This window comes from Plectropomus leopardus, chromosome 8 (assembly GCF_008729295.1).
Source record: "Plectropomus leopardus isolate mb chromosome 8, YSFRI_Pleo_2.0, whole genome shotgun sequence".
Lineage (NCBI taxonomy): Eukaryota > Metazoa > Chordata > Actinopteri > Perciformes > Serranidae > Plectropomus > Plectropomus leopardus.
Window position 1 is genome coordinate 19694599 of NC_056470.1, and position 27896 is coordinate 19722494.

General features: G+C 40.1%; 1 protein-coding gene across 1 annotated transcript; it reads left to right on the top strand.

Moving 5' to 3' along the window:
* The first annotated feature begins 1172 nt into the window (after positions 1 to 1172).
* On the top strand, positions 1173 to 26865 carry ngfa (nerve growth factor a (beta polypeptide)). The gene is made up of 3 exons (XM_042492409.1): positions 1173 to 1341; positions 23732 to 23839; positions 25665 to 26865. Exon 3 carries the CDS (start codon positions 25676 to 25678, stop codon positions 26564 to 26566), a length of 891 nt encoding a protein of 296 aa, XP_042348343.1. The 5' UTR covers positions 1173 to 1341; positions 23732 to 23839; positions 25665 to 25675; the 3' UTR covers positions 26567 to 26865.
* Positions 26866 to 27896: the final 1031 nt, after the last annotated feature.

Sequence of the window (27896 nt, forward strand, 5' to 3'; positions counted from 1 at the left end):
AATTCTTGAGTAGAGAAAGACCCCTCTCAAGTTTTCACCTGTGTTATTTCTTCCAAGGCCCATTTGTACCCAACAAAGTTTTCTCATTAACACCAAAACAGCAACTCAAAGTAAAAGAATTTCTATTTTCCCAAGAGGAGGAGAGAGGGATGACACTGACACACAATCCTTCCTTTCTCTAATTTTTCTCTTTTTTTTCTCTCCCTCCTCTCTGTCTGTCGGAACAGAAGGGTGGGATGTCTGTCTGCTCAGCGCCAGGGGCTCTGACAACGATACGGTTCAGGTCTGAGAGGAGCTGTGAAAGAGAGAAACACATAGAAGCAGAGAGAGGGTGAGAAGGCAAGACGGAGAAAAGGGAAAATAAAGATGCATAAACAAGAGAGGGAGAGAAATGTCAGAGAGGGACTGTTGTGATACTGGAGCCTGGAGGCCCTGCTGAATGCAGGGTGTGGCTGATCTCTGCCCAGGGTGAGGGGATATCATAGCTGCATGGTTCAACTGCGCTTGTTGCTCCATTTCCAATTTTCTCTCTGTTTGCCATTGACAAGAAGCAATGATGAATTCCTGGTTGCAACAGACCATCAAAGTTCTATTCTTATAACTCACTGAATTTTATTAGAGTGTATACATATTTTACAATATGAATGGCAAAAAGATGTATTAGTGATATTGGCTTTTAGAAAATGGCAGCATACCACATTTCTGAGATGGTCGACCAAGGACGTTGGCCCCACGCATGGCTGAGGCACGTTGCAACACCAAGTCCATATCCAAGGATATCTAATGCCAAGCTTAAAATGACTCAGGTGTGGAACAACAATGACAATCTTGGGAAGCTTTCACTGCTCAGGCCAAACCCTGACCTCTCCGTTTGGTGACGTCAAGCAGAGCCTCAAATGAAAAGTAGTTGAATCATCCATCGGGTGAAAGTTTATTTCCACAGATTTGCGCAAAAGAGACGGACGCGGATGAAACAGTGAATGGAAAGAGAGTATGAATAACAGCAGCCAGGTGCAAATTATGAGCAGCTGTGTGCTTTTTTGTCACAGGGCACGTGGAAAGGGTAGGCACTAGGACCTGCAGTGAGCCATGCAGGAGGGAGGGAGCAGCTTTGGGACTCTTGCTAAACTTTTAGAACAATCCATTTCCCAGAGTGTGGGAGGGAGACAGACAGAAGTGGATGGCCAGAGACCTGGATTCACAGCTTTAAAAGCAGGAGCGGGATTTGGAGATTGGGATAATTCTGCCCTCAGCCTGGAGAGAGTGAGGTGGAATATAGCAGAGTTCATCGTGAAGTTTTCGCTCAGTGGGGAAGAGCAGAGCAGGAGCAGTAACAGGGTGGTAAGTCCGACCTTGTTCTTTTTAAAACTCTAATTAAACGTGGTGTTAATGTGTTAGGTGTGTGTTCATATAGAGAGGAAATGGAGAGATGGAAGAGAGAGGAGAAGAGTCTCTCTCAGAAGTTTTCTCTTTACCTGTCATTAAGTGAAAGTGAAGCCTCTGAATTGAGATTGAGCTCAGCAGCAGCCAGTTAAGTCCTCCATAGGGGGGAAAAAATTCCAGCTGACTACCACACACAAGAAAAGTTTAGTTGGGTGATAAAGTTTGTGTTGGCTCAGTTCTTTAAAAAAAAAAAAATCAGTCAAACAGTAATTTTCCAGGTATATACAGATGGAAAAAGCGAATGGAAGAGGAGACGGTATAGAGAGAAATAAAGAATAGAGGTGAGGATTAGAAAAAAAAGGGGTTCTCCAAACTTCAATGGGAACCAGTTCACTGTTCAAAAAACTCCTGGGACATCAGGTTACCTTCATTCTTTCTCTCCCTTATATTCTGTCTCTCTCTCTCTCTCTCTCTGTCTCTCTCTCCCTGTCTTTTTCTATCTATCTTTCTCTCTGCTCATGTTACACAACCCTTAAAGGACTTGTAGATTCTGATGAGCTCCAATGTCCGACATGAAGTATGTTACCGAGGTTATCCTTACATCTGGGTGGGGCCTGGTGGTTGTAAGGGTCTTGCAGCGGATCAATGTTTTACACTGTGATATGTATATTTGTGTCCAAATGTGTGTGCTGAACACAGACCTCATGCCTGCCACTCCTACCAGGGAATTCCTTTCAGGCTTTGACAGGGGAGGAATGTCACCAACATTTACGCACACAAACAAACACACCGAAGTCTTCAACGGTGTCCCATAGGTGCAGTAATTTAGTGAGCCATGTTAGACCTGTTGTGATATTTTGATTTTGTTTGAATCTGAAGGAGTAAATGTGGCTGAGGTTTAAAAAAATTCACAAATAAATCAGCTCATATTTTTGTTACACACACACACACATCTGTACACTATCTACTACCACAGCATTCTGTGTGAGTGTGTATATATACATCTGTGTCGGATAAGAAAACTTATCAAAGCTGTCAGTGCAGGCCAGAGAGTAAAGCTCTCTCAAGAGAAAGGTGCTCTGTCCTGTTCAAAAATAAATGTTCTAAATTGTTTACGAGCTTCAGTTTTGCTGCCAGTGTGTGCCGGAGGGGAGCCGACTGAGTTTTCATCACCTCTCTGTTGGTCCACAGAGGAAGTGGAAAGAGAAAGCTGCAGCAGTCCAGCCATATATCTTACATGACATCTCAACAGATACTCTACTTTGTCCATGTGGGTAACACAGGGTAGTTGGGAGCACATTGTCCAAAAGTTCAACAAAAATGGAAATGCTTATATATTTGTGTGGCTTTCTAAAAATGGTTTATAAATGAAATGTCGTGCACTATTTTAAGGAAAAAAAGAAATCAACCAAAATGTTCGATATCGATTCCAATACTTGAACTTCCACAATTGATTCAATACGATTGTATTAAAAAAAAAAAAAAAAAAAGAGGAGATTTAAAATGATTGCTATCACTGCTGTATGGCATGGCTCCAGTTAAACCCATAGATAGATAGATAGATAGATAGATACAGAATGAACACCTTAGAAACTGCCAAATTCCTTATATTTTACTAACGGCTGATGTTAGACCATTTACAATTTAACAGTATGTGCCGAAAGGCTGCACAGCAAAAATTTTAGAGCAGCAAAGGTTTATTATGTACTTGCCAATACTGAACCCTATATTTTAGGCACTTTTGGGGGCATTTCTGATTCTATTAATGGCATCAGAACAACTCTACAAAATTGAGAAAATACAAATACATTGTATTTTTGTTGGTCTACTGAAGGCACCCACAGACTTTTTACATACGTTAAAGCCATCTAGAAGGAGAGCGTTTCTATATAAAGCCAATAAAATGTTTCACTGTAATTATTCTGCCATCATTGTGACGTTGGCACTGACTGGCAGCCAAATAAGGGCCTGAAACAGCAACAGAGCTGTGAATGGTAAATCACCAAACATAGAGTATGCCTACCACTTGATATAGTAGATCTACTGTGCACTTCCTAACATTTTGCAAGCTTGTCAGCCTTAAAAGGGTTAAAATGAACTCTGGTCTGTTTTAAACCAACATTTAGCCAACTTCCTGTGTCTGGCTTGTAATCTGCATTTGAGTTTGTCTGTTTACAAATATCTTAGCTCTGCTGCTGACTCACTTGTCCGTCAGTCACAGAATGATCCAGGAGATTGGAGACCAAAATCTGTGATAGAGCTTCAGCTGCAGTTTTCCCACCTTTATTCCATATTCATGTTAACAATGAATTTCAACTTAGGTGATTTCTTTTTGCAAACAGGGATGATATCTGCAACTTAAACTGGAGTTTAAAATGGAAATGGTCAACCTCTATTTATTGTTCAAACCTGGAAGAACACCCAATGGCAACAGTCTAAGCCATTTAAACTAGTGTGTGTGTGTGTGTGTGTGTGTGTGTGTGTGTGTGTGTGTGTGTGTGTGTGTGTGTGTGTGTGTGTGTGTGTGTAAATGTGTATGGAGGGCAGATGGACAGTGCTGTTTTCCCCTGCAGACAAAGATGTCTGTGATTATTCATGACCCTCTCAGGTTTCCCTTTGAAGCTGAATTACAGCTTTCTCTATGTTAGCACCTATGTGTGCATGTATGTGTGTGTGTGCAAGCATGTTTGTGTATGTATGCATAAGTGTGTGAGTGAAAGAGAAAAAAGTGTTACACTTTACAGTTAGGTACATAAAAACCTACAACAGCTATTGGAACACATTGAACTAATTGAATAGTTACTAATGCATTAGTTTAAAGCACCAACCCAACATATTTACCCAACAGTCACTGATAAAAAAAAGCCCCAAATGTGTTTTTTTTACAGTTGGGTTATTTACCCAAGCAAGAATGCTGAATGGTTGTCATAATGTTACATGCAGTCAATGATTGTTAATATTGTGTATCCTTTGCAGTCTTGAATTTCCCATGCATATTGTGCAACTTATGCTGAACTTATCCCAAAGACTTTTCAAGTGATTCAAGTGTTGCAGACAAATTTCCAATGTTGGAATAAAATCATGAGAATTTTGCTAGAGTTGTGGCGTGCTCCCATGATCCCAATTGTGTGGTGTAAGGTGGTCATAAAATTAAGCTAGAGCTGTCTTAGTCTTTCTTGTCCTGACATTTTAACAAAATCAAACAAGTTTTTTTCAATCTTGGTTCATGCAAACAGCGAGGTCCAATGATGTGAACATTTTCAACAACCAATAAGTGTGCTCTCTCCAGCAGCCAACAGGAAGCAGTGAACCAGGTAGACAATTACACTGTCCCAAATTACCATTTTTTTTCCAAGGATGGCAAAGGCTCAAACCACCCTACTCTGCCTCTGATTGGCTAGTGCTTGTTGCCTTCGTGATTGGGTTGGTTCGTTGAGGCATGAGGTGTGAGATTGGTTAATATTATGGTTATGAGCAGAGTACAGTATGGCAGGACATGCCTTCATCATCAAAGGAAAAAAATTGTGTTCAGAATATAAGTTTTTGACCCAGAGGACCAGCGTTTGACATAAACAAACAGCAACAGAGCTGAGTGCTCTTTAGCAACACTTTAAGGCTGAGTTTGTGCCACGCAAAGCACAGTGCATCATTCAGCGATATCTGCAATCTTTTCCTAACCATAACTAAGGAAGTTTTGTTGTCTAAACCTCAGTCCAACCCGTCTTGATGCTGACCCCTTCTACATCAAGATGAAAGCCATGAGGCCAAAAACTAAATGCATTTAGATACTATTTAAAGCACACTGACATAATCACTTATCCATACATCTTTCATTAAGTGCAGCCTGGATGGAGGCAGTGGCTGATAGATTTGTTCATCATTCTATAGTAGCTTGGAAGATTGTGTACTTAATTCTAGTTTAATCTCAAGAGTCAGTATTTATGACATGAAAACGCAAGTATATGTGTGCATTGATCAATTAAAGTCCTATCTTTCTCTCCAAAATGTTCTTCGTCATACAATTGCAAGTATCTGATAAATAGAAGTTGCACTTGATAAAAATGTCTCAATAGTCTACACAGTACTGTCAGATTTCAAGATGTATTTGAAGTTAGTGGCTTTGTTTGCTGCTCTCATTGTAGAGATGTGAAACAATGCCATCATCTTAACAGGCAAGCAAGTTTATGAAATTGTACTCAGTCAGATTATGAGAGGAAGCAACTCCACCCCCTAAACACATAACGGATGGAATGGTGTGAGCCGTCTAGACTGCAGTGTTGTATAGGACACCTGGGCTGGGAGAGGCTGCGACAGCACACCTGGACTGTCGTTTTAACCGTGGCTATTTAACCCGAGGGCCGAAAGCCAACCACACCAACCCCTAAAGTCCGACTTCAAACACAAATTCCATAAAAATTTATTCCAATGGCCCTGCAGCGTTTTTCCTTTCACATTAACACAACCTCCCAGGGTATATCACAAACATTATTGTTTTTGGGATGAGGATCTGCGTTGTGAATTTTTTTTAGCAAGCTTAGTATGTCCTATATGGAATTTACAAATACTGATTTCATTTTTAAACCCACTTCACTGACAAAGTATCTTTGATTGGTATCTGCTATAGTTTAATGCAGGGAAAAATAACAGGACTGTTAGACAAGCACTTGCCTAACATAGAGAGTAAAATAGTTTTTTTACACCAGTAATGACTGGAGTTATGTGACGTGACTAGATTGTCAGTATTGTAATGTCTTGTGGCACACTGAAGTACTAGAAGACACTTTATGCAGGTCATTTGTCGCAGACCAAAAATTCCTTGTTGTCACTCTACCACTAGACTTAGTATGTCATAAGAACTAGGGGTAGGAATTACCAGAGGCCCCACGACATGATATTACAATGATACATAAGTCATGATACAATACCATTGCAATTTAAAACATACTGCAATATGGTGAGCATTGCAAATAAAATATATTACGATTTAGTACCTATTTTGAACTGTAAATAATCTCACCAATGGAGAACTTTGTCAATATCTGTTTAATCCAATAAGATAAAATTTATAGTCTATTCATCACACTTCAGTCATTTTAACTGCAGAAAAATCCATCCAGTATCCAGTGGATTGAAAAAGTAATTGATTATAGTAGTCTAGTCAGCTACCAAAAGTTTCATTTGTATTTGTGAAATAATAATTTGTATGATAAAAAAATAATGGCACTTGGCGTCCCTGTGACGAATCTTGGTTTATATGTGATCAGTGCATGGCACTAAAATGCGTTTCTAAAAAACATTTGAGGTGGGAAAGGAGTCTGTCTCTTGATCTACTTGTATACTTTTTGCACGGGTGGTGGGGAATACAAAAATGAGGAAGTACAACCTGTAGTTTGGGCAACTGCCTTGAGAGCCTGCGTAACTCTGTTGGATGACATCTTTTGCATCAGTTTGTGTCACCCGATGGAGCCTCGCCAGGGGGCACTTAAACGGTATTACTTTAAGTAAAGAATGCCCAAAATAAAAGTAGGAGCACCACACTCTGAAGGTACTTCTGCAGGAAATGAACGCCAAATAAGCTGTCATATTTAGTGTCATAAACGGTTGAAAAAAAAACAAAAAAAAAAAATGATGCATGGGATGCTGTTACTCGTTCACTAAATGCTATATCCAGAAAAGTGCACACAACTGATGATTTCTTTCCTCGCATGTTTCTACCTCCCAGATATTATTAGTTTAAGCAGCACTATCCAGTTGATTTGCTAAACAGTCATTTTAATCTTCTTGTACGCCTACCTGCTTATTAATAGTTTGTGGCAGTTAGTCCCACTTTATAGTCTGTGCAAAATTGATGTGACACGACAGAAAAACTTCGGCAACTGACATCGGTTGTTGCCATCTCATTTGCAGATAGGCTGATCTCAGTCAACAGATGAATATCAGCTGATACCAATGTTCAGCGGATAAATCAGTGGATCCCTGAATTTTTTTTTTTTGTAATTTTATGTTTTTGCCTCCAGCTATAAGGCTTTTTGTGCCACAGTCAGATGTCTGTCAAGCATTTTAATAGAGTCTGACTGAAATATCAGTAATCCAATTTTAATGGCCAATATTGGCCCATAAGAGATATATTGTATCCGCTTGTACATTGTCCAATAAGCATAATACAAAAAGTTTATTTTTAACAGAGCATAATGCAGAAAAAGAGTCATTTAGAACTACCAAATTCCCAATGAAATTGTCAGCCTGTGTCAGAGCAATGATGTCATTTTTGTCAATAAAATTCATTATTAAACTGTGTAAACTATCCTGCTTCCATTACAAAGCTTTGTCACGAGTATTTGACAACACTATCTTAGGAATAATTGCATTGCATATTTACACAGAAATATAATATCAGCAGATCAATATCAAATTTGTTTAACCCCCAATATAGGTATCGGCATCAGACTCACAAATCTGGTATCAGTCAGGCTCTACATTTTAACTCACATTTTTGTCAAAATATAAGCACAATGTGGAATTAAATTGCTTGAAACAGTGAATTACTTGAAACAGACAGTTTTTGTCTCTTGTTATCTTGTGTCATTTTACACTTTAAATGTATGAATTTACCTTTCGAACAAAACATATAATTAAGCAAAAGGAAGAATCTTTTTCTGTCTGTGAGAAATAGGTGATGTTTGAACATCCAGAACAAAGATCCCCTGTTTGGGAAAAATGAGAAGATGATAATTAACGGGTCAAAACACAACACCAGGCCCTCCTTTGGTTCTCTTTTGGTTCACTAAAGCCGCAGTCTGGCACAGGTCAGTGCACGGACAAAGGAAAGAACATCTGGTGTAAAGCGAACCAGCTGAAGTGTTCTGTCTGAAATCAGTGGGAGAGGCAACAGGTCAGAGTTCGGGCACCGGGGTTATGTCTGTGTTTGTGGAGGAAAACGAGGATCTGGAGGTCGCAGCAGGTCAGGATTCTGAGCCATGTAGCACAGGAGCAGAGTGGAAAATACGGAAATGTGATGTCACCTCCAGAGGTGGTCTTTGCAGTAATTCTTGTTGACGGTTCCTTTACAAACAACTTCTCACAATGTTTGGGAGAAAACTGATCCAACAGAAATCACAGCTAATGTTGTTTGACATTTGAAACTTACTGGATTTGGACAGAATTGTTGTCAGACACAAGGAGATTCTTTTGTCCCGGCACCCTTTTCCCCCATATGGACCTGGTTTTCAGCACTGTACAAAAAAGAATAATGCACTCCTGTGTTTGGACTTCTCTATACATTGAAAACTGAATCCAGGACTGTTAATGCAAGTCAGTCATTGTGCTGAAGATCTGATTTCCACAGGTGCTTCATCAAAGGGTTTATGTTTGCCCATTTCTGTTTCTATGTCCACGCACATGTGCGTGTGTGTATGCACTGTATATGCTTCCAAAAAATGGCAACTAAATGTGCAGACATGCCTTCTCATTCCACATTAAATGCCTCTATGACGTTTAGTTATGGCTCACTCGTCTCTCAAGCATGTGCACGCAGCCCAAACACACAGTAGTCGATAAATCACCAAATTACCACGGATATTCCTGCAGCTAGAATAACAATGTTGTGGTCTTAATCTGTTGACTTAGTGCAAGTCTGGTGTTTCATCCCAGCCCCTTTTTATGTGTGAGTGTGTACTTTTGGATTCAAGTGATGACACCGTCTCACTCTCACTTTCCTACCACTTTATCCCGAATAGTAGGTTGACTTTAGCTTGTCCGGACATGAAACTCTCACTCCTTGCCATCAACAGAGCAAGGAATACTTCAAATTTTCAAATTCACTCCAAAGCCTCAAATCAGATACAGTTAGCATTTGCCATCAGATGCTTTGCTAGAAATGTTTTTTTAGCCACAATTTCCTGTGTGCTGAGAGAGATGAGGTTTACTGTAAGAAAGAAAGTAGAGAAATAGATACATAAACCACGCCAGCATCAAAGGAATGTGGTTTCTACATGTGTATGAGCAATGCGCATGTGTGTACGTGTATATGTATATGTGTGTTTGTGTTGGATACTCATCACACACACCTTAGCCCCAAGGATACATGAGAAGCCACTTATTATGCACTTATTTGGATTATGCCGATTTGGGAATGCACAGCATGCAGAAGGATGAGCCACTGGCTAGTCATAACAGTATGGTCCCCTAAACGATGAGCTGAAATTAATAAGCCGTCATTCTAGTTGTTTTAGCCAGACAGGATCCCAAAAAACTACAGAGGCGTGAAGGACATTACAAGCAGCTCTGTCTTCAAACAAACCTTTTTAATCAAGTTTTGTTTTAGTTAGAACTTGAGGATTAATGGCACGTCATGAAGAGTTTTGGGGAGGATGACGCTGTAGGAAGCCATTTCTCTATGCTGGAGTCTCTGCTGAGCCCATGCATCAAGCTCCACGGTAAATATTAATTCATCTCAACCTCCTGCTGCAGGTCACATACACACACAAACACATACACAGACAGACTGGAAAGTAGCCACTCTATCTCTTTCACCATAACTCGGCTCACACACTGAACATGGCATGCTGCTAACAGACAGAGGATGGGCCTGGGAGGTCCCACGCAGACAGGTGGTTGACATCAGCTGGAGGGGGAAAGACAGAGAGGGAGGGAGGGGAGGGAGATATGGACTGAGGGAGATAGGGAAGCAGAGAGAGAGAGAGATGACAGAACAATGTGGAGACCACACAGAATAGAAAATGGTCGGGTCAAGTCTTTAGTGAGAGGGGTGAGAATGTAATCAAACAAACGCTGGGAGTGACGACAACATCACATTTTTAAACTGGTCTGAGGATTCAGTAGAGTCCTGACAAGGTACTCTGTAACAGTACAACAGAGTGGATTGTATTAGTCTGTTTTGTATGATTCAATAAAGAACACACAAAGCGGTTTCCATAATGGTAACATGCAGACATTAAGTTATTGATGATAATCACAAGTCTCAGACTCAAATCACAAATTTGATGACTTCAGACTTGACAACATGAAAAAAACTTGCAAACTTGTTTGAAATTCAAACGGATACTTTGGGGGTTTTGAAGTGCAGCTGTATGAGATAATTACGATATTACATACAGCAGCTGGTGGTCAGTGCGCTCCCAGTTTGCAGGAATAGACAGGGTGCGCATCCAACACGGGATGGTATCAAAACAAACTTTAGCCACCTTAAAAAAGGTCTACCTAAAACAATTAATATCAGTCTAAGAGGGCGCTATATTCAGCGTATTTTCACCGCTTTAACTCACCATCACACTGCCTTTTCCTGTGGCACTACATTTCCCATCTGCCGCCAGTCAGCTGTTTGGGTCAGAAAGTGCTGTTAGCAGCTGTTACACAATCCGACTTTATGTAGAAAACACTCAATACAGCGTCTACTTAGACAGATATTGTATTTTTTTTTAGGTAGGCAATTTGAGTGGCTAAAACCTGTTTTGATATCAACGCCTCTGTATTGCATGGTAATGCTAAACTGTGGGGTGCATCGACCGCCAGCTATGCATGTAATACACTAACTATAAATAAGCATCTCATGCAGCCGCACTTCAAAAATCCTGAACTATCCCTTTAGCACTAGTGACTTGTGACAGTTTAACTTCCGCCTTTTGACTTGAAAATACTTGATACCTTCCCCCAGGCCTAAAGATTCAAAACTATGGTATATAAAAAGTGTGCCACAAATCAATTAATTACCTTTGACTTCATTAATCAACAATTAAGGACAAAGGTAATTCAATTATAAAAACTACACGGTGGCCAACAAAATACTTATTGCAATATGCAAAACGTGCAGGTTGAAAGCTAAATAAAAATGCCAACTTCCAACTTTGTATATCATTGAAGTTGTACAAAGAAGGATAATTTCAGGCTAATATTAACAGAGCAAGCTAATGCTTATCTAATGTTATCACCCAGTTGTTAACATGGCATTAAAACAGCTCATTATGACTTGTTTGGGACTCAAAACTCAAAGTTTAGGACTTGGGACTTTTCAGTCTTGATTTATGACTTGATTCCAGGTTTGCCTGTCTTGACTTGGGACTTGAGTACAAAGACTTGGGACTTGGGATTTGAAAAACAATTACTTGGTCCCCCCTCTCATGATAACTGATCCTACTATGGTAATATTTTAGTGCAAACATGTTAGTATGCAAGGAGTCAATAATCAGCACTTAATGCAGAGTACAGAAGAGGATAATGAAAATGTTATTAGTTTTGCAGGTATTTGGAGATAAATTAAAGAATTGGTGGTTAGATGTTGGGATATTTCACATGATAAGAAAAACTTCAATGTAGTGGTGGCCCTACAGAAAAGAACGATCTAAGCAGAATTCATCCTCCCGAGACCAGAAATTTCTGCACAAAATTTTAAGGCAGTTGAGATCTTCTAGTCTCGACCCACCAGCAGACCAATATTGCTTTCCAGTGAGCTATGCCATTAGCATGACCAAAATAAAAGTCAAATAAAATTACAATTTGTGGTTACTGCAAAGGGGCTGTCAGTTATGCATAATGACACTTTACGACTGCATGACATGAGAGTGAGGTCTTAACCTATTGTGCCTCAGTATCCTGGAGTGAGATATTTAATCTCTACATGCTTCACAGGTGCCGTACTGGCTGACTGACTGTTCAACCCAAACAACCAGGCCAAAAGAAAATTGAATTAAATATAACAAATCAATTCCATGTTACACCAATTTAAAATGGAAGGCCAGGCTCAATGTTAGACAGCAGCTACAGCACTTTCACTGCGCTGCAAAAGCCTCTCTGTTGCAGTCTACACCCATTTTGTTAAAATTAGCTCATTATCATAACAGAAGCATTATTTCATTAATTAGCTCTCCTCTCCAGCTCAGCTTCAGATGTGAAAAGTAGGCTATTTATATGCTTATTGTGTAGCACATACTTTCATTAAAAGAATACCGTACATGCATATCTTAATGTCTGACGCAACATATACCTATTTTGCCTCTATGGGCCCACACCCATGCTGATGGCACCAGACGCGCAGTGGGACGTAATGGAAAACCTTGGGTGCCTGAGTGAGCACATCTGTCTATTTACGCCCACGTTTCACTTTATGGTCTGTAGAAAATGTACCTGGGTGACTCATTGACGTGCGCTTTGTTTTGCTGTTTTGACAGCATGCAGTGAAACTGTCACCTACAAATCTATATGCTTGATTTTGGCAAGGTTAAGAGCTGTGAAAAACGCATTCAAAAGCACAGATATCAGATTGTAAGATGAATCAAATCACACAGATGATGAACTGAATGACTCATTCTAACATTAGTCAGTGATTTTTATCAGAAAAAGATTTATTTCACCTCATCCGTGTTAGCACTCACATACATGCTGATATGGCTGTACTCTCTGGGAGGATTAGTATCGACACGAATGAACCTCTGTTTGGACATCATTTTTGAAGTTCTGCTCGGGTGGATGCCCTGAGAGTAAATAAGCAACATGAGCTAAAACACCTCGAAGACAGTTGGTTTTCTGTCTGCTGGAGCAGAAAGAGGAGAAATGATATTTCCTGTTAAAGCTATTGGAAACAAAGATCAAGTAATAAAACGTCATGTGCCTCTGACTCCTCAACTCTTTGTAACTCCATGTGGTCTTAATTCTTCCCCCCTTCCCTGTCCTTGAACTCCTCTTTCTCTCCATTTCTGCTCCCCTAAAACATTATACTTCCTTTCTCTGCTTCTTTGTATCACATGCTCCTTTATTTGTGAAAATCCCAAGACATGTCATTGCCCATCTGTATCCCGCCCTCCATTACTTGTTGCCTCTCCCCATCCCTTGATGTCTCTGATTCCTTCCTCTCCATCCCTCTGTCTACATCTCTCCTCAGCCAGACAGGCATGTGGGCCTCCTCCTCTTAGTGCTCCGCTCTGGGATGTTAGATTCTCACCAGGAAAGGGGAGTTATTACTGCGGCCATGCCAAAAGATTAACCACTTGTCATGAGAAGATTGCTGAATGTCAAGGTCATAAAAACGAGGGGTCTGGAAAACATGTTAATCATTGTGTTCATCCTGCCTTCAAGGCCTTGGAGGACTGGCCTCCCACGTCTGCTGGTCCAGTGTGGGGAGAGGGTGGGTTAACTGGGGATGGGCCTGGTTGCAGGGAGGGGAAATAAAAGCGGGGACAGAAGACCTTTTACTAACACAGCCACGGTTCTCTGGCTGCAGTTCTGCCTTATTGCCAAAATAACCTCATGCCTGGAGTTTTGTTGGGGTCCATGACAGCAGCCGAGGGTTCATTGTAAGGACATCGAAAACAGCATCACAGCACTGAAAGTCATTGTCCCTCATTCATCGTTCTTAAGAAGGAATTACTTGTTAAAACCCACTTTTACAGTTTTGACAAAGATTCTGATATTCGCTAGTTGTATAATATTATAGAATTTTAATTACAATATATTTAACAGGTTTTTTAAATAATTATTTTTTATCATTTTACAAAAAAATATGGACTTTTAAAATAACCACTATCACACTTCATTTCACATCAATTATGTTTATTGGGAATCATGCCATCCAATAATTAGTGATTGATCATGTCATTTAGAGGCCCGATGCAGACCTGTTTCTGGCAATATTTTATATTCAGTTCACTGAACAATTAAAAGCATCCTATGCGGTGTTTTTATGTGTGATTGTATATCGAGTAACGCTGCTAAAAAGGCCAATTTGGCATTCACTTCCTGCAGAGAAGAACCTCCACATCAGAACTATTGAAGTTTTTACTGGCCTGAATGCTTGAGTACTCGTTTTTGACATCAGTATTCGTTCAATGTTTAGAATAATCACTGCAAATTACATTTGATTTTGGGTTTTTTTTTTACTGTGTAAGAAGTTCATGCAGGTACTTAAATATGGAAGTTCCTTGAAATGCCCATCCCTAGTCTGGAGTCTGGTGCTCCATCCTCTTTAGACTTTCATTTGGGTATTCCTCTCTCTCGACTTTCCTTTTCAAATTTCTGTGTTTGCACACAGCCCTGCAGTTGCATGTATGCAGAGTGGTGGGGTGCTTCCCTATTCTTATGATTATTAACTGCCATGCGCTTTCAATTTCCGAGGATAAAGGGATTCATCATTATGAAAACACAGGTCCAAATAGTTCTGCCATTTAAGAACATGTCATGAACAGACTTTTCTGAAGAAAAAGATGCAAGAAGAAACTTAGGAAGATATTGGTAAGTGAGTTCTATTGTCTGTAAAGACCTTTTAAAGGTAGAATTAAAGAATGAAAGCAGTTTTGTCAGAAACAAAGTGTTAATGCATGATCACATCAAAAAATGCACCTTTCCTTATTGTATATATGTGGTATGTTTGGATGGCTCTGCAATGTGCAGAAAGTTCAAATTTGTTGAACTGTGACCTGAGCTGTGTTAAACTTTTGGTGGACATAAAACATATTACTTGCGTTTTTGAATTTTACAATACAAATCACTGACCTTGTCAACATGCAGATGCAGGTACCACCTTTGTTATAACACTGTTAAGTACGGCAGGGAATACCAGAATGGATCTAATATGTTGACCAGTGTCAAACAAGCAGCACTATTCCCTTGATTTTTGACTTTAATGTGAACATGCCTTGGGATATCAGTCCACAGACACTTCAAGCCAATTGCATTGCTGGAGGAATGAGCTCACTCACTTTGTCACAGGGCCTTTTTACCAAATACATTTAAATGCTTTTCTAAATGCATGCACAACATACAGCCCACCTTTTCATGAACATCTCCAGAGACATTTGTATTACAAAACAGGCATTTTTTAAATTTTTTTTTTAAATCAGGAACGTGCTAGAAACCACATTATTAAACAAACAAAACAAAACAAAACACTGATATTTGTTGGTGCACAAAGAACTGCATTGTTTGAGTTTATGGTTTCTACTTGCTACTCATCCCTTTCTTCCAAATGCAATTATGTTGAATTTTCGCTCTCAGCTAAGATGTTATTTATTTTGGAATTCTTTCACAAACACAAGGATTCAATCTTTCTATTATGATGAATCACTGATCGACTTGCTGTACAGGACAATGTGCGACAACAGGGAAAGGCTAAGGTTACATTGTTAGACGTGTCTCTGCTTTGTCTCAGGGCTGCCCCTGCAAATAAAAAACAACTCTGGTACAAATACTGTGCCAAGAGCCGACATGGAAATTTAACCACATGTAGCATTATGCACTGCTGAAGACGTGCAAATTCTCAGCTAAAGAGATACAGTTTATGCCAAACTTAAAGCCTGTGGTTCCTGGAACTGTGCTTCAGTGTCTTGGACAGGAATGGAGCCATGATACATCAAAGAGAAAGGACGATGTTAAGTGTATGGTGACTTTAAATTCAAACACATTTTATTGCATCTATTGTCTGACAGGTTTGTGGGACAATTTTAGAAGGTTTTAACTTCATCGGCACACTGTTTCCCTCTGACTCAACATTTTGACATCTACTTTTCTTGGACAGTGTGCATCAGCAAAAAAAAGAGTAAAAGTGGAGCCATATGTAGACATGAGGCCAACTGTTTTAATTATCCCAGTCCCAAGAAAAAATCTTTCCACTGGGAATGCTAATTGAAATCCTATTGTCTGGCTTTTTGGCATGTCTTTAGAGATATTCTTTTACAGCTTCTGAAGCAGTAGCCAATTATTTGTAGCCCACACAAAACAAAAAAAAACAAAACAAATACAGTCTCAGTTTGAGACAGCCAAATTAGAAGACAGACGAGGGAGGGGGGGGTCAGATCCTCCAGTGAGAGCGTCTATGAATGCAATCACAAAATAGTTAGTAGTAATAGTAATTTAATAATAGTAATTTTCCCAAAACACAAGGCAGTGATAGAGAGGATCGGAGTGCTCTGCACCTGCACACATGCTCTTGCACAGTGTTGAAATCTGTTATCACTGTTAGACACAGAAACGGCGGTGTCTGCAGGATGTTACCGCTGGCTTTTAACCATGAGAGAAAAGACGAACAATAGGTCAGATTCCAGGAGCAGAAAGGGAGAACCTGGATAAATGAGAGAAAGACTGACAGACAGAAAGAAAGAGAACCAGAGAAAGTCACGAAACGGCAGGATGACGACGCTGGCTCATTGCCAGAGTCTGTTCCTTTTAGTTTTCATACCTTGGCTCCCTGCTTCCCTGATACTCTCAAGATGCCCTGAACAGATATAAAAGCTTTTCTTTCACCACAGCTGATCAAAAGAAACACTTGTGTAAAAATGGTGGCATATATTAAATACTACAGGCGCCAACAGTTATGCACACTTTACCCGTAATAACACTGCGAAAGTGGTTTACATCAAAAAGTCTGTATTTGACTTTTTTTTCTTGAGTTGATTATAAAGTTGTTTGAACCGGTTGATGATAAAACCTGATGCCACAGATATATTTCAGAGGTTTTGTTGGCAGTGTGTATCTGGGCTGGGAAACGTTCAGTACCTGCGTCGGTGTGTCTGCCAGTATCAGCGAGCTAAGTTGAATCAAAGGTCAGTCTTTTGAAAGGTACTTGTTTTTCGGGAAAGTTGGAAACACGTTTACCTGTGTGTTGTACGTGCCAGGCATATTTTTATTGCTGCACCCAGTAAACCCATCAAGCTAATACGAGCTGATGTAAAGAACTGCACATATGTTCTTTTTCTCAATATTGCAGCAGTTGGTCAGTTCAGACTATAACAGTTAGTACAGTAAATGTTCTTTTGTTCTGCATATTTTGCATCATTTGTCATTGCACTGAGGAGTCAAGTGCTTTAACAGGTTGTGTGTGCCTGTCACTCTCTTCCTGTGTCCTGAGGCCAGAGCAGCAGAGTTTACTGTTTGAAGTATCCCTGATGCACAACAGGTGCCTCACAGCAAATGTCTTTTAAACATGAAGACGAGTGGAAAGGACAGGGCAGACGCTGATCTCTTTCATCTCTGCTTCTCAGATTACAACCATCACATGTCTAGAAAGTCAAAAAGACTTCCCTTTTAGGTTTTTTTCTGCCCACATGTAATGAAAACTATTAAAGCTGGGACAAAACGCATATCTCCAGATTTGATACTATTCAATAAAGCCGTTTTGATATGCATCGCAAGTTTTGTAATACGTGAAAAAGTTTTATCATACACCTCCGTTAAACAAACTAGTAACTTTTTTATGGTCTCATTGGTAAATAATTTTACAGTGAAGCACTGCTCTGAAGGTAATATTAAATAAGCCTTACCGACTAAAATGTATATGCACAATAAAATGACTTCACGTAACTCATACATTACCAAAATAAAAACAGCAAATACTTTTCAGCTTCGCATTTGAATTATATCGATTTAGACATTTAAAAAAAATCTAATGAAAAACACTTAAAAAAATAAATAAAACTGAAATTCTTCAGTGAATCCATTTTCCCCACGAGAAGCAACATGCAGATTAAGACACAAATGTGTTGAGAAGTACCACTAATGGGCTGTTTCACCTGTAACCACAGTGCTATCTGCCATGTTTTGATGTGTTTGAGAACCATTAGCAGGAACCATAATGTATACATCCTTGTACTAGTGATTTAAATGTACAACAGGCTTCACTGGCTCAATTTTCCAGATTTGGATTTTTAAAATTGTCTAAAATGAAAAAACCAAAGCAATCTGATGTGAATTACAGTAAATTGTACTGAAATGTTTAACTGAAGAATGACTGACAAAAAACATCCTTTCTGTGTAACCTTAAACAATTTGAAATGTATTCTTCACAACTGAATTTATATTAAATCTTATCTCTACAATACTTTTACAATACAATTAGGGGTGTGTAAATGCAAAAGTGTAACACCTGTTATAAACATTGCATCATTTTAATTATTTTCTACTTATTATATGGCTTTAAAAAAAAATCCAACATTTTCCAAAGTTCATTTTAGCTATATTTTTCCTGACTGTCATGTGCCATGTGCCTCACTGACAGCCTCTCAAGAATGCTTGAAGAGTTCAACTTCATTATGCTTTTAACAGACGCTGCATGTCATAATTCTGCGTGACAAAGAACTTGATTCATGACATTATCTTGGCTGTTGCATTAGTTTCACGACACGGCTTGTCTAAACTGTGACGAGCAGATTGTCTTTCCGTAGATGACAAGCTTCGATTACTACGGTGATTGAAACGGTAGCCAGACAAGATTCGGAGGCATTGCAATTGTGAGTGTGTCTCTGTAAAGTGCAAAAGGAATCTGATGCACATGTGAACTGTGTTGCAACCCTCCATCTTAACTCAAGTGTTTAATTTCAAATTAAACATTCCCCAAATCTTGCATTAGTCCTCCAATACTGATCCTTACAAGCTGTTGCATTTTCAAGCACTGATTAATGAGCAATAGATACTATTTCTTGAGTGGAAATAAATGTCTTGGATGCATGTAAAAGGGAAGAGAGAGCAAGTTGACCTGGCAGTCATTCCACTTGATAATTATTTCCAGTGGATGACAGCAGGAGGAACTGCACTACACGTACTTGATGAGAGACACAGAAACACTGTTTACCTTCATCTGTTTTCCTCTGCATCACCCTCTCTCTGTCGCCTTTCTCTCCATCTCAGCAGCTGTCAGTCTCTCTTTCTCACCCCCTCATAATCTGATGCTGTTGTCATCGCTCTCAGAGAGGTGTGTGTTTGTGCGAGAGGACTGTTGACGTGCCGCTCCTGCGCATCTTTTAACAAGGACTTGTATCTAATGACTAATGCATCACACTGATAGGAAGAGACCCCTGTAAACTAACCTCCGAATGATGGCAGGCAACGCTCTCCAAAGCTGCTCATGCTTTGGCCCACCTGCCTTGTTGTCACTGTATCACAGTCAACACGCTGCAGTGTAACCACATGCAGTCATTTGGCAGCTTTCAGGTTGCAGAGTCTAATCAATGGAGCATCTTGCAGACTAAGTGAAAATGTGTTACTGGCTAACACTGCATAGTCAGTACCAGTAAATGTGTGGCTGAGCTCCACTGCCTCCGGCTAAGTAATTAGTCTCCGTCTGAAGTGTTTCTCTCTCATTCCGACTGATGATTGGTTTTCCAGGTCACAACCTCGCAGCTATAACTGATCTCCTCTTTCCGCACATACTTTCATCAACTTGTTTAACCAGGTAGTGCAATGTGATGCCTCGAACGCTCATGACACTGTAGCATTTGAAAGTGATAGATGACTCAAACATAGATGGTCTTCATTTACAGTTTGGCTAAGAAATCAGCCTATTGTGAGAAAGGGAACCTCCTTTGAGCAGCGGACGCTATAAGCCACATGGGGCAAGTTACAGAGTCACTTCTCATAAACATCCTCCTCGGTGCAAACTGTACAAAGCATGAATCATAAAAGCATATAGCCAACAACTGCTTTGTTTGTACCAGTGTGTATTAATACAGTATGTTTCGAAATATGAACCATATTGTGTCTGTCATTTCTGTGGTATTTTCCTAAACAGTTTTGGAATACCTTTGTCATTATTTGAGCAGGACTGTCTACACGGCATCTCCCATGTGTGTTTATCTGATTTTTTTTCTGCTTGGATACTAAAGAGGAAAACAGCTCACTGTCCTGTGCACGTCAAAGTGCAGGGAACCTCACACAGAACACTAAGACTTCCTGTTTTATCAGTACCACATGGATGCCCCTCAAACCCTAACAGTTTCATATAGGATGTATGTTAGCATGTAAAAATCCATTTCATCTCACATTTTCTATTCCAGGCCCTGTCAGCACGACTTCTGGAAGAGAAACCGCGAAACTATAACACAAACAAACAGCATTGGGCGCACATCCAAACCGCGGGAGCATCTCATGAGCTTGTATGGTGGTGCTTGTTTATTATTTTACATACAGTATTTGTGTGAGGGGGGACGGAGGGATAGCCAGACAGATTCTCATCCAGTGCTGAAGTAATCCCATAAGTCAGAGGTGCTCTCCAAACCGCTCTGACCCCTGTGCTCTGCTGCTGCAGTGTTTACGCTGGCTCCGCTGGCATTAAACACAAGCCACATATTTTTAACATTAGGATCCTCCAGGCTCACCCTGGGCCATGTAAATAGTGAGCTGCCCGTCAGCCGGGATCAATCAGCTCACTGCCTGTTTGGACCAGCTCCATATGTGTGTGAGTGTGTGGGCGTGCGTGTGTTTGATGGTGTATACTGAAGCCAATAGGTATCACTAGCAGGTCCATTTTTTAAAAGTCTCAAACAATAGCTCACTCCGTCTTCCAAGATTTGCTTAAATATTTAACAGTTGCCAAAGTGACCCTGCTGTAGTGGCTGAATAAGTATTTGAACTATTGTTTAAGTAAAATAAATATCACAATATAAAGCTATTTTATAACATGTTAAATTTGAAGGGGAATACCAACTCAATTTAGAATCCCAATATGCTATTTCCACAGAAAGTTAAAACAATATTTGTGATCATGAGCTACTCTCTCACAAAACCAAAGAAGTAGGTCTCAAACTTAAATACCCATAAAATGTTTGTTCCTTTTTTTTAATAGCCAAATGAGCTGTATTATATTGTAATGTTCTTACTTCTAAAACAGAAAATGTGCCAATATACTCAGAATATCCCCTGGGTGCACTCAGTGTTATCTACAATATCTTTCCCAATTCATTGTCAGTGCAGCAGCCCCAGCCTTTATACAGATGACATCATACATTTGAGTTTTAGCACTCTAGTTTGGGGATTTGGGAGAGATTTCTTTACATTTACCAATATTTTTTTTAACTTTAAGACAATAGAAATAACATGTATGAGTTGGAAGTAGTCCCCCTGAAAGATTTTACTTGTAAAAGAGCATAAGATTTATTTGCAAAAGGTAAAACTACTCATTAGAGTCACAAAGCTTTATATGATCGGAATATTATGATGCATGAATTAACATGTAAAACAGCATTAATATTATGCCTGTTTTAAGGTAAATATTTACATGCTTTTAGGTCATTTAATCTGCAGTATAATAAAACCCTAATATTCAATAAAGTAGCAATTGTGTACCAATATAACATATCTCATTAGGATATATGTAAAAAACAACAAAAAAAAAAACCACAATACTGTCTTGAAAATCTTTACAAGTAACTACATGAATGTGTTGGAGTAGACGTAAGGTCGTAGAAAATAAGTATAGAGTATTATCAATGCTCAAATAAAAGTATTATTCCCTTAAAATATAGTGCATGTACAACTTAGTCACTCTCCACTACTGCCTCACAGACAAACAAGTACAGAAAACATTGTACAAACAGCAGAAATCTCTAGAGCTTTCTTTCTTGTGAGAAAATACCTGAGAAGTGATTTAAGATGCTAAACTTCTCTCATGCGTCTCAGTTGCTGTTTCCAGCGGGAACGGGGCCAGTGACATTTTGATATCTCTCAGCTGCTTCAAGTAGTATAGGAATTCTGGGCTCTACAGGCAACGCAGGCAACACTGACCTCTTCTGGTTATTACTGTGTGTGTACAACACTGGGAGGATTTCACTGCCATTCATCTAGAAGACCCGTGTGCCACAAAAGATTAAATAAGACCGAGATCATGTTTCATCCTTGCAAACATAACCAGAAATCAGTTATCACTTCCTACGCTTTTTTATATCCAGCCAGGATGCTCACAACAAGGTTGTAAAATTAACAACACGTTGAGCTAAATATTTACACCACTAATAAACTGCGGTATTCCAACAACGTACCAGCAAGGTGGATTTCACAGAACATTGCCGATAAGTCACAAATACTGACGTGCCAGTTTCAACACACCTCAGTGACCTTCTGAGTGTTTGTGTGAGAGCAGGTGTGTGTATTCATACTCATCACGGCATCTAAGCATGCAAACTATTCATAAAAACAACCTTACATGCATTCCTGCATGTGCACGAATGGCGCATGCAGACGCTGTTTGTATGTGTGTGAGTTTGAGCATATCCTCAATTAATGATGCATGTTGGAGTACTTTATGCTCAATATATATGCAGCATTTAATGAGGTGTGAAATGCCGCACATTCCAACTTAAGGAAAGTCTAAGCTCTAAGAGTTAAACATGGTGAGTGTGTGTGTGTACTTTGCATGAGATAAGGTCAGATAATGGTAAACTGTGCACGTCTGAGAGCAATAGGTGTCAAGGGAAGAGAGATGAGAGTTTGACTCGCACTAGTGAAACTGAACGATATGTCTGCATGAAAAACAGAAAGTAGGCCTTTGTGCTATTTCCTATCTCAAGGACAGGAAATTAGCTTAGTTTTGTTATCTTTTCTGTTACCTGGGAACTAGGTCTGATTTAGTTCAGTTTTCTGGGAATGGTTAAAAAAAGCAAAGATTTTAAAATACAGCCCCCTCCTGCAGCTCTCTCCTCTCTGTCATACGCCCCTCCCACCATGAGCATGGGCATATGACCACGCTTCATACCTTGAAAGAGTACTAGTCTTTTGTTGAAATCGTGTCGATCATGATTGTACTCCTGATGCTGTTATTTTGTTGCAATTCTATGAGGATTGCTGAGTGGTTTTTTTGTTTGTTTGTTTGATCAAACTTGTGGGCCTGTGAAGCTTTTTGAGATGACCATCTATGATCCAAGGCTCCTGCTAACATTAGCTACAGGAATGTGAACTTGAAACCACAAGCATAAGTCTTCAGCTATGGCTAACATAAGGCAAAATCTTCTCCCCATCTCTGAAACGATTCACATGATTTATTTCATTTACTGTCAGACTGTCTTAGACTCTTTTAAAAAACAAAATCTTTTTTGGGTTGGTGCAGTGATGGTAGTTGTTGCCAATATTGGAAAAGCCTTTTCTGCAGGATTTTCTGAATCAGGATTTCACCACATGAAGGGACATGTACGCATATCTGTATTTGTAGAAACACCAAATGGAATGCCCTCTCTGCAATGACCTGTCACAGGCTACATTTTCCAAAGTCTAAAAAGCAAAGCCAAGAGGAGGTGCAGAAGTCTAGCTTCCTCACTTACTACTTGAATAACAGTATGCTCAAGTTTGTTATGGTCAGAGGAGGATAAGAACATAAAGCTGTATGACAAAAATGGTTTCTTCTGTGTCTTTTTTTTTAAATTTTTTTTTAGTGTTTTGGTGTTTTAATTGCTGTTTTTCTTTTGTCTTCGTATTTTTGTTGCACAATTTAAAGGCAGACGTATTCATTTAATTGCAAGTAGCCTATTATTTGAAACAGTAACTGGGTTTTTTAGCCAAAATATTGACAGAATACTGCATTTGAGGAGCTGGATTGTAAAATGCATTTAAGTTAAGTGTTTGGTCTGTATGCGTTTTGTTACAGAGCTGTGGTTCAGGGGGTCCAGATGGCAGGCATGAGGGGCCCGGCCTGCACTGGAGTCTGGCTCTAGAGTCCACAGGGGCTCCCACTTCAACTGGACACATTCCACAGGTACACAAACACAAACCACCAGAAACCAGCAACACACAAAGCTGGATGTGCTCAACATTTGTTTCTCAACCAAAGCACTTCACAGACAGAAAACTCTGCTCAACTAGATCTGTAAGACAATACCAATAATAAAATTACAGCTTGCTACTTGATGATGCAATTACGCTTGGCTGCATCTATTGCTTTATCAGTTAATCTGAGAATATTCTCCAAAATAACCACTTAGCCTTTAAAAGGTCAATTTACTCAGAAATATCAAATGCCAGTAAAGCATTCTCTAGTGAAAAGCTAAATTGTAGTGAGCCCAGCAGTCCACAAGGGAGTAATCAGAATGATCTCTTTGGCAAATAGCAGCAAGGCAAACATAAGCAATACCAATGCAAATAAACACACATCATGAATTGCAAGTACATATAAACATTGCGACAAAGACTGAAAATTGATCCACAGATTCTGCAGCATAGCAAAATAAACAGCCAAAACAGCAGAGCATCACATGCAAGCATGCAGGAGCCATGAATGCTAACCGCTCATTCATTCATTCATTCATTCTGCACAGATTAACAAACTGGACAGTAAAAGCACAGCATCAAAGCAAGCATGTAGGAGCCAATAATTCACTCATTCATCACACATTGAACAGCAACAGCAAAGCAGCGAGTCTCAAAGCCAACAACACTGCAGCCATAGCCAACCAAACACAGCTTGCACTGAGCCAACACACGCAAAGTCACTGCCAATGAATAACAGCAAAAGCAGCGCAACAGCAGGCACTTAGCTTTAGACGCAGGCATGGTGACGAGTCCTCTGACAGAGTTGTCTCGGTCCTCCAGTGAACCCGGAAAACGTCCTCCAACCTTCTGTCCAAACTTTGTCTGCAGGCCTACCTTAACTGACTGTTAAACAACTAGCTAACCATCGCGCGCAACAGTTGACACGTGACGCACCGCGATTGTTTCGGGTTACTCCTTGTTCAAGTAATCCAAACGAGACCGAACAGCAAACGGTGTTGACACGAGCGCAAACAGCAGACATTGAGTGCCCCGCGCTGTGCACCTGCGTTAATGTGATTGGACGTTACTGCGTTTGAATGAGCCAATCATTGTGACGTTTATTGCAAAAAATCAGCCAATTCAAGTGCTGAAGGAAGTATTTAGATCCTTTACTGAAGTAAAAAAAAAAAAAAAAATAGCCTACCAGACTATAAAAATACTCTGTTATTAGTAAAGTCTAGCATTTAAAATGTCACTTATGTAAAAGTATGTAAGTGCAATCTGAACTGAAGTACTGAAAGTAAAAGTACTAAATGCAGATCATGGGCTAAATCAATTTACTTAATCACATTTAAATAAAATGGCCTAATTTAAAGGAAAAGCAACAAGTTCTAGGAGTAGAAAGTTACATGAGATTGAAATGCTACAACAATGCAAAGGTACCTAAAAAATACTAGTACTTATGTAGTACTTTGGTACTACTTTATTAAATGTACCTTTTTTGTTTGTTTTATTAATGGCTGATAAATGCCCATCTCGAGTTTTCAGAGTCCTAAGACATGTCATCAAATTAGATAATTTGTTTGACCTATGTGTTAGAAAGTCAGAAAGCAAGTCATTACATTTAACACAGAAAATGTTTGGTATTTTATGGAAGCGTAATGCAGTCACTTGAGAAAAAAAGATTTTTTCTTTTTAAAGAAAGATTTTTAACTCAGAATTCAAAGAGAAAAAAAAATCACGGAACAGTAGAGCATCATGTTTCTGTGGTATTCTTTTAGTATAAATATGATATAGAAGCCCAAAATGTGAACTTCTTTTTTTCATCTCAGGACGTGTGCCCATGAGGTCGTCACCACTGGTCCTGCTCCTCCTGATCGGCGTCCAGGCTGTACTGAACATGGGAGGTGGATTGGCCCGGTGCGCCGGGGCAGCCAACCACAAAGTAGGACAGCAGACGGCAGCCAATCACAGAGCAGGACAGCAGCAAACAGCAGCGGGGGACCACCTTTCTGGTCACCATTCTTCACAGGAGCATCATAGGACCAGCCACCATAGGACCAAGAGGCCCCATCGGGCAGCTTCACATACCCAAGATAGGTGCCCTGTCACCGGGCACTCTAAGTCAGATTCCCCCTCTGACCTTTCCGCCCCAGTAGTGGACCCCAAGCTCTTCTCCAAGAGACGTTACCGGTCCTCGCCCCGTGTTGTCTTCAGCGAGGTGGCCCCATCACATGACGCCCTGGATGGTGAGGGCTTTGACACTGAAGGGGTGAGGGGGGTGAGGGTAAGGCGCAGAGCAGGATCGCACACCATGCACCGAGGGGAGTACTCAGTATGTGACAGCATAAATACCTGGGTAGGCAACCTGACACGAGCCACAGACATAGCTGGGAATGAGGTGACAGTGCTGCCCAATGTTACAATCAACAACGTGGTGAAGAAACAGTTCTTCTACGAAACCACCTGCCGATCCCCCACGCACAGAGGCTCTGGAGCTGCAAATGGGGGAAGGCCGGGGGGACGGGGGGGCAAACAGGGCTCCAGATCAGGCAACTCGGGCTGTCTCGGCATCGACAGCCGCCACTGGAACTCCTACTGCACCAACACACACATATTCGTAAGCGCCCTGACCATCCACAACGAACGGACAGCCTGGCGTTTCATCCGCATCAACGCTGCATGTGTGTGTGTTCTCAGCAGGAAGTCGTGGGCGGGACGACTGGGGCACTGACTGGGGAGGACGACTCCTGACCACTGAACAATGAATCAAGCACACACATTTCTACTAAACAGCCACTGCAGCTTTATTGCCAATACTGTAATACTCTTACCCACCTCCAAACATACACACACACACACACAAACAACTCCATCTATCCAACCCCTTGGCCCCTGACCCTACCTCAGTCCGAGTCGAGAAGTCCTGGTTGTTTTAAGTTATGAGGACTGCATGTCATATTTATGGTTTATACAGTCAAATATGAAAATATATACAGTATGTGTATATATACAAAATGAATTCAAGCTTTTAATGTTGTTGTTGTTGTTGTTGTTATTGTTGTGTTGTTCATGCTGTTATTTATTAAACACCTCAGTACTTGCCTGGTGTCTTGTGTCAGTTTAAGATGATGATGTTCATGTTTTGGCTTTGTAGCTGCTCTGATAAATATTTTCATTTTAACAATGAATGAGTGAGTTTGAGCGAACCTTGTCGGTCATACCATGACCGACAAGGTTCACTGTCACTTATTACCCAACTCTGTAGCTCACCTCAACTCTAGGAGGGTTTTTAGCATCTTTCAGCTCATTGTTTTGGTTTTATGTCCCACAACTTTACAGTTTTGGTTCAGTATCACCACTCTCATTAGCATATTTACAAAATCAAAAGGAGGTTATTTTCAGTGAGAAACTCTGATAAACCCACCATACGTTACCTGTTCAGCACCAAAAACCAAACAGACAAAGTTAGCTACTACATGGTGAGCAAAGTTAAGTATTTAACTGGTAAAGAGACACATATTTCCCTCAGGAGTTGTTGAAGGCCCGACCACAGTAGAAAGAAGAGAGAGTATTGGAGTTACATTCCTCAGGTGGCCAGAGTTTCCAAATTAATGCCAAAGCTGCTCTGTGTCTGCTCAATGTATAAACAGGCAACTGCTTGCTAACAAGCTCTCCATATTAACTTTATGAGGTGATAATATGTGATTATGTTTACCGCCCCCAAGTGGCCATCAATGAATGCAATGATTTTAAAGCATGCAATTTGTGCTCTTAACCCATATGTACACTAGAGGTCGTAAGATTTGAGCGTTAGTGGAGTAGGAAATAAGGGAGAAAAAGTCTGCTTTAGTACTTGTCTCCAATGTTTCTTTTTGTTTTCTGAAATAGTTACGGAGTTAGTTACGTTTGGGGCTCCTTTAAACAGTCTAAGAGGGGAAAAACACAAGATCTGTTCACAAATCAACATGCGCACAAAAAAGTCGGGGCTAGGCTTTTCCTCAAAACATTTCATAAGACGTCAGATCTCCTGTGGGTGCTTAATTAGCTTGAGATCTGGTGAC